Consider the following 7,430-nt stretch of genomic DNA (forward strand, 5'->3'; position numbering starts at 1 on the left):
CCAGCCAGTGACTGCCCAGAGCCGCTGGGCCAAGAATGCACTGGACAGCCGCTGAGCAGCCTCTCCCAGAGCGGTGGTTCCGAGCTGAGGCAGCTTTGACCACCCAGGGGACTTTGGCTGGGCACAGCTGAGGGTGCTGGGGAGCCCCAGTGCACAGGCGGGGGCCCCCTCCCTGGTGTGGGGCCGCAGTGGAGCAGAGCCGCAGCCAGGGCAGCGCGTGGTGGGGAAGGGTTGAAGGTGACAGAGTAGTGTTAGATGAAAGTTTAGATGACAGTGGCCGCTCCAAGGATTGCAGGTGTGCGTGGGACACGGCACAGGCAGGGTGAGAAGCCTCTGGATTTGAGTGTGAGGAGGTGCCAGGACCGAGGTAGGAGGAGCAGGTGGCGAACAGAAGGGACGGCGCAGATGTAGGCCAGCCAGGGCCCCACCAGGCACTGCCGCGGTCTGGTAGGGAAGGTGGGAGCCAGGATGGGATAAGGACAGAGAAGCCCTGAGAGGGCCCAGGCCAGGGTGGTCATGGGGGGCAGGCGTGTCCCAGATCTGAGCAGGCTCCAGGTGGCAGGAGCAGAGTGCTGACTGAGAGCCCCCAGGAGGCTCCTTGGACCTGGGAGTCCATAGGAAGCGGCCAGCAGGGAACCAAGCACATGGTCTGGGGCTCAGGGGTCCTGGAAATGTCCGCTTCCTGGTGATGGCAGTTGAGGCATGGGACAGTGCCCGAGGCCCATGGAGGAGGGGACAGAGAGGCACCCGCTTGTAGGCACCAGGTAAAGACAAGGTGACCGGGGGGCCCGCTGGATGGAGGATGGCAGGGAGACCAGGCAGCCACGGCATGGGTATTACAGGTCCTTGGAGATGTGGCCCGAGGCCGCCCCGGAACTTTCACTTTACTGGACTGGCTGTGGCCAAGAGAGGAAGGTGCTGGTACCTCTGCAGGAAGGCCCTGGGAGGAGGCAGGCCTCTTCGAGCGGGGCAGCCAACAGGGGTGAGAGGACACTGCTTCTAGGAGGAGGCAAGAGGGGCCATGTGGAGCTGCACACAGGGCACTCGGCCTCATGGCCTGGGAGACTGAGTCTCCAGAATGGAACTTGGTGGCAATGGGCACGTAAAATGGGACCACGATGGTGGCCATCGAGAGCGGATGGTCATCCCTGGAGAGCACAGGTCAGTCAGTGGGTACGCAGACCGGGTGTGCGTGACATTGGGGACGTGACTGCACCTCAGAGTCTCTGAAAGGATCATACAGCCGTGTGCAGGCCGTGTGCGGAAGGTCAGGTGCGCTGGGACACGGGATGTAGCTCTCGCCGTGTGGCCGGACACGGAGCAGCTGTCGGAGGCTGTAGGACCACTTTCCTGTTGACCAGTCATGATGTGGTGCCATTTCATAAATGTTGTCATTTTAGACAAATTCACAAGTTTGAAAATGTTAATTAGGGTTTTGGGAACCAGCAGTTAGCGTAATGGCTATGTCGCTGGACTCCCACGTAGCCGACTGCGGTTCGCGTCCCGGACCCAGTGGCTTAGAACTCACGCCGGGCACGTGTGCATGCGTGCCCAAGATCCCGAGAGGAGAATGAAGGAGAAGGGATTGCGGCATGGCCATCCCCTCTGGGGGGTGATTTCTCGCTTTCTGTCTCTATGTCTCTGTCGTCTGGCGAGTGCATGCGCCCTATAGTGAAAAACCTCTCCAAAAAAAAATGTTAATTAGAGTTTTGATTTAGATTTTTATATAGGGCATGCATTGGAGAGATACAGAAATACAGAGGGAAGGTGAGAAATCAGCCCCCAGGAGGGATGGCCATGCCACAATCCCTTCTCCTCCATTCGTCTCTCGGGATATGGGGCATGCACGTACATGCACCTGGTGTGAATTTTCAAGCTTCAGGGTCCAGGATTTGAACCAGGGTCAGCCATGCGGGAATCCAGTACCTTCACCACCACACCACCTGCTGGCCACAATTAGGGTTTCTGTGTGTGGGGGGGGTTATTATTATTTATTTAATTGCATTTATTTATTTTGAGAGATTCTTGCTTTTAGGGTGTGCGCGTTTGCCAGAGAGAGACAGAAAGCAAGAAACCCCCCTTCCTCCCCCAGGGAGATGGCTATGCCACAATCCCTTCTCCTCCATTCTCCCCTCAGAATTTTGGGCATGCATGAACATGCACTAGGTCCAGGACTCAAACCATTGTCAGTCATGTGAGAGTCCAGTGCTTTAACTACCCTGCCACATGCTGACCCCTTCATATTATTTTTTAACTCATGAGAAAGGGACAGAGAGAGAGAAGGAAAGAGAGAAAGCAAGCCGCCAAGCCCAGGACTCGAACTGTGGTCAGCCACATGGGAGACCACATGCCACCCGCCAGCCCTGCAAATTGCTGTTTCTTGAGCACGAGCCATGCCCCTCATACCTGCTCCTTGTAGAGCTGGGCTCTGAGAGGGCCACGCCAGCTGTTGGTCCCGGGCAGCGCCATGCGCTTTCAGGCCTGCAGAGAATGGGCCCTGAGTCGGAGCCATCTCGCAGGGCACCACCCGTGTGCCAGCTCCGCGCTGTACAGAGGGCTGCGAGGACTGTTGTTTGTCCCCTTGTGACTCCTGGAGGTGACATCTCTGTCTTACTAGAGGGCACCACAGTGCTGGGGCAGCTTGGCCCTGTGTCCACTCGCCCACAGCACAGGGAGGGCCCGTGGGACCTGGGTGCCACTCCCGCTGCCCGCCCAGCCACCTGCAGGCCCGAGGCCTCCGCCTGTGCAGGACAGGCCAAGCTGAGCCTGTGTCTTGGCCGCAGGACGCCATGCAGCACGCTGCGGAGTCGCGGGACGCCGAGCTGGCAGAGCAGTTGCTGCGGTGGTTCCTGGAGGAGGGCAAGCGCGAGTGCTTCGCGGCCTCGCTCTTCACCTGCTACGACCTGCTGCACCCGGACGTGGTGCTCGAGCTGGCCTGGAGACACGGCCTCATGGACTTCGCCATGCCCTACTTCATCCAGGTGATGCGTGAGTACCTCAGCAAGGTGAGCACTGGCCCGGCTGCCCCGCCTGGGGAGGCCCTGGGGAGGGCTCCTCAGACCCGCCCAGCTTTCCCACCCGTCCCTGGCCTCTTCCAGAATGGCCTCTCTCCACTCAAGTGGGTTATTTTTTTTTCCCTCTCTCTCTCTCTCTCTCTCTTTTTAAGTATTCTTTTTTTTTTTTTTTTTTTGGAGAGATTTTCACTGTAGGGTGCGTGTGCTCGCCAGACAGACAGAGACATAGAGACAGAAAGCGAGAAATCACCCCCCAGGGGGGATGGTCACGCCGCAATCCCTTCTCCTCCATTCTCCTCTCGGGATCTTGGGCACACACGCACACGCGCCCAGCGTGAGTTTTAAGCCACCGGGTCCGGGACACGAACCGCGGTCGACTACGTGGGAGTCCAGCGACATAGCCATTACGCTAACTGCTGGTTCCCACTTTTTAAGAATTCTTTAATTTTATTTTATTTATTCACTTTCTTAATTTAATTTGAGCAGAGAAATAGGCGGGAAAGTAAGAAAGCAAGCTGCCAGGTCTGGGACTTGAACCGTGGTCGACCATGTGGGAGTGTCCAGCGCCTTAACCACCATACCACCTGCTAGTCCCCATTCAAATGGTTTTCTGTCCAATGTGAACCCCCTAGGCAACCACTGTGGAGGGCGTCAGTGGAACCAAGCACTCCCGCCCGCGACAGCCCTCCTGCCGACCTCAGCTCCCCAGGCAGACAGTGGGGCCTCAGCTGGTGGGCCGCTCCCTCCAGGGCCTGTGTGTCCACAGCTTCCGGTGGAGTCTGGGGGTGCAGCTGTTGGCCAGCCCCCTGTTGGAACCCCGTTTGCTGAGCACTCAGTAGGAGTGTTAACACTGATACTGGGGACTGGCAGGTGGCGTGGTGGTTAAGGTCACTGGACTCCCACATGGCCAGCCACGGTTTGAGTCCCGGACCTGGCAGCTTGCTTTCTCTCTTTCACTCTGTCCCTCTCTGTTCAAGTTAAAATTAATTAATTGATTAATTAAATAATTCTTAAAAAAAAAAAAAAAAAACCTATATTGAACCTTCCCAACAGCTGTTGAGGGGTGACTTTGCCTGCCTCAGCCAGGGGACAGGGATTATAAAAACCCCAAGTGTCAGGGCCCAAGAAGTCCCTCCCCGGGGCATCATCTGGTCCCTGTTGGCTATTTCTAACGCTGTGGACAAGTCACCGCCCCAGGCCTGCTGGCCCCAGCTGGGGCCCCCAGCCGCAGGAGTGGGGGAGGGCCCCCTTTAGTGTGTGGAGAGAAAGGCAAAGGAGGAACCAGCGCTGCTGGCTGTGGCCTGCCACCTGCAGGGCCTTCTGGGGAGCTGCCCAGCCCCTGGCAAGGTCACCCCGAGGCTGAGCAAGGCTGTGGCCCCGCTGCGGCATGAGCATGACCCACCCCAGCCACATGGCACTTCTGGGTGAGGCTCCCAGAGGACTCTGGAGGGTGGGGGAAGGGCAGCCCTGGTCACGTGGCCTAAGCTTGCTGCTGCCAGGGCTGGGACTGGTGCCTCACTGCAGCGGACGGCAGCTCCCAGGAGGCGTCTGCCATTGGAGGTGGTCCACAGAAGCCACCCTTCCCACGGGCAGCCACGTCTCCCATCCCCAAAGCGTCCTGGTGGGAGGCGCCGGGCTCCTCGGCCAGCCCGCATGAAGGAGGGTGTGTGGGGCTTGCACCTCTTCCTGGCACAGAGGCTCATGGATGCATGAGAGGAATCGGGGCCATTGCCACGAGGGGGGGACCCCCAGAGACTTTGGGGAAGACATTCCCTTCTCGGTTGTGGATGAAGGGCTCATCCCGCAGCCATTGTCACCTTGGTCAGCACTGCGGCTGCAACAGCTAACCCAGCACTGTGCTCCAGGCTCCGCGTCCCGGGATCCTGGCAGCTCCGCCAGCCCTGGGAGGTGTGGTCGCCCGCTGGGGCTGTCCCTACTGCTGCCCCGCTAGGGCCAGACAAGGCTCCTGGTGTGGGAAAGGGGCCGGCGGATCCCAGGTGGTGCAGTGGGAGCGGGGCCCATCCTGGGCTCAAACTCAAGAGGAGCCAGGCAGACACAACACAGTTGTAGGAAGGGCCGGGGCCTGGCTCATCTGGAACGCCGGGACCCTTAGCGTTCTCCTGGAGGAGGGTCGGGAGGCCGAGCTCTGACTCCGGCCCTGGGCCTCAGCAGCTGTGGGCAGAGAGTACAGGCAGGGCCGCTGGGCCCACCAACCTCCTTCCCCGCCCCCCAGCCCTGGACCTGCAGGTGGGAGTCACTGAGCCGACAGGGGCACCCACTGTGGCTTCCAGCTCGCTGGCACTTGTTTGGGGACGTCCTAGATGCACCGTTGCCGTCGTCCCCTCTGGACAGTGCCACCTCTGACAGCACCACCTCACTCTTCCCTGCCCAAGTGCTCAGCACACAGGGGCAGCAATGGGCAGGGGGCGGCCTCTGGCAAAGCCTCTGAGTGAGGATGCAGCTTGTCCTCCCCAGGGCGGGTGTCAGGTAGCTGGTCTGAGGACCACAGGATCTCTGCTGCTTAGGTGGGACACAGCCAGGGCTGCCTCAAATTAGAAGCCAGCAGTGTCCCAGCCCCACAGGTGCCTGAGTGACATACCCCTGTGTCCAGAGCATGGCCACCGGCCACTGCTGCCGTGCACCTGGGGGCCTGTGCCCACTGAGAAGCCGCTGGGCTGGGGTGCAGCCAGGGGTTCACCAGGGCTCCGTTGGAGGCTCCATCAGCCCAGCTCCCAAGGCCTCACCTCATGTGGCCTCGCTGCATTCAGAATGTGCATGGGGCGTGTGCAGCCTGTGCCCTGTGGGGTGGGCACTCACGTGCCCTCGCCTCTGTTGCAGGTGGACAGACTGGATGCCTTGGAGAGCCTGCATGAGCACGAGGAGCCTATGGGGGAGCCTGTCCCCCTCACGTTTGGTAGGTGGAGCCCACAGTCCCCAGTCCCCCCGGGCGGGGGAGGGGTAGCGCCACACTCTCAGCTGGGCTTCAGATAGGGGTGGGGATGGTGGGGGTGGGCACTGGCAGGACCCCAGGTGTGTGGGCAGTCAGCTTCCTGCCTTCTCTGAGGGCCCTGCCTGCCCAGCCCAAGGTGCTGCCGTGTCCACCCTGCCTGGCCCTGGCAGCAAGGCTGTCGCTTACTATCCTGGGGGTGCTTTGCGCTGCAGAGCCCGCCTGGGACCGCTTGCTGCCCAGCGGACTGGAGAGGCTGTGGGGTCCCGAGTGCTATGGGGCTGACGGCCTGGGGGTGCCACGTGGGCACGCAGCATGCCAGCTAGTCTCCAGCCTTCTGCTGAGTGCGTACTCCCCAGGGTCAGGGCGCCCACCATTAATGTCACTCTGTTTTTTTTAGATTTTGATGGGCATGAATGAGACCCAGCCGAGTGAGCTAAGTAAGTGTCCCGCTTCGGGACGAGCGTGCCCTCTAGCCTGGCCAGCCTCGCGGGATGGCTCCATAGCGGCACCTCCCACACCCCCCCTCGGTGCCTCAGTCTCTGGGTGGTCAGGGCTGGCCTTCCAGACCCCGCTGGTTGGACCCCTGGCCTCCTAGGGGCTGCCAGGAAAAAAGCAGGATCTCCACTTATGGGGTGTCTCCCCCTGCAGGCCAGCAGCTGACACTGACACTGACAGCTGGACCTGCCACCAGCCTAGCCCCTGCCGGCTTCGCCTCCAGCTCTGCCACCACTCCTGCCGTCACCCAGGCTGCGGTGGAGTGGTGCTCAGTGTGGACAGCCACTCCGCTGTCTTCAGGAAGCTTGCCACCACGGAAGCACAGGAGACCCTAACGGGAGGAAGGACACCTGGACATAATTTATTTTTGCAGCCTCTGAGCCCTCCCAGAGCCAGGATGGATGTCGCCTGCCTCTAGGCTCTGGCTGCAGCCAGGCATTCCTAGGGAGGTTCCTAGCAGCAAGGATTCGCTGGTGCTTGGTGGGACGGGTGCCCTTTCTTCACCCCACACTGGTTAGAGCTGCCGCTCCAGGCCCTCACCGACACATGAATGTCTTGTGTGGAGATAACCAGCCCGCGGAGCATGGCTCTGAACCGCCTGCCGAGCGAGAATATTAAAGTCGGTTTATCAAGGCAGAGCTTCTGTGCTTGGTGCTGGTGTGGTTGCGGGGGCAGGGGGTACTTGATTGGCCTTGCAGCCTGTGAAACATTTGCTGGGACCTTCTGGAAGAAGGGGGCCTGTGTCCGCCTAGAATACAGCCCGGGCGCAGTGAGGTCTTTGCCCGACCATGTTTGCTGCAGAGTTCGAAATTCGGGAGAGAAGACTGGGTGGTGATATGTGGGGTGTCCGAAGGCCAAACCCTTAGACGGCTGGGTTGGAACTATACCCACGTGTCCTAGAGGAGGGTGTGCCCGTCTCGCCTGCGGCATCCGCGAGGAGCCTATAACTCACGGCAGCCCCGGGGGCCCGG

General features: G+C 60.4%; 1 protein-coding gene across 1 annotated transcript in view; it reads left to right on the forward strand.

Annotated features, from left to right (window-relative positions):
• Positions 1-7,091, forward strand: part of CLTCL1 (clathrin heavy chain like 1) — a 104,299-nt gene extending 97,208 nt beyond the window's left edge. The window contains exons 30-33 of the mRNA XM_006150425.1: positions 2,784-3,005; positions 5,853-5,928; positions 6,362-6,401; positions 6,613-7,091. Of these exons, the coding sequence (XP_006150487.1) occupies positions 2,784-3,005; positions 5,853-5,928; positions 6,362-6,381 (318 nt within the window). The 3' untranslated portion in view covers positions 6,382-6,401; positions 6,613-7,091. The remainder of the gene's footprint in view (positions 1-2,783; positions 3,006-5,852; positions 5,929-6,361; positions 6,402-6,612) is intronic.
• Positions 7,092-7,430: the final 339 nt, after the last annotated feature.

The sequence above is a fragment of the Tupaia chinensis genome, unplaced genomic scaffold (genome assembly GCF_000334495.1).
Source record: "Tupaia chinensis unplaced genomic scaffold, TupChi_1.0 Scaffold000287_1, whole genome shotgun sequence".
Classification (NCBI taxonomy): domain Eukaryota; kingdom Metazoa; phylum Chordata; class Mammalia; order Scandentia; family Tupaiidae; genus Tupaia; species Tupaia belangeri.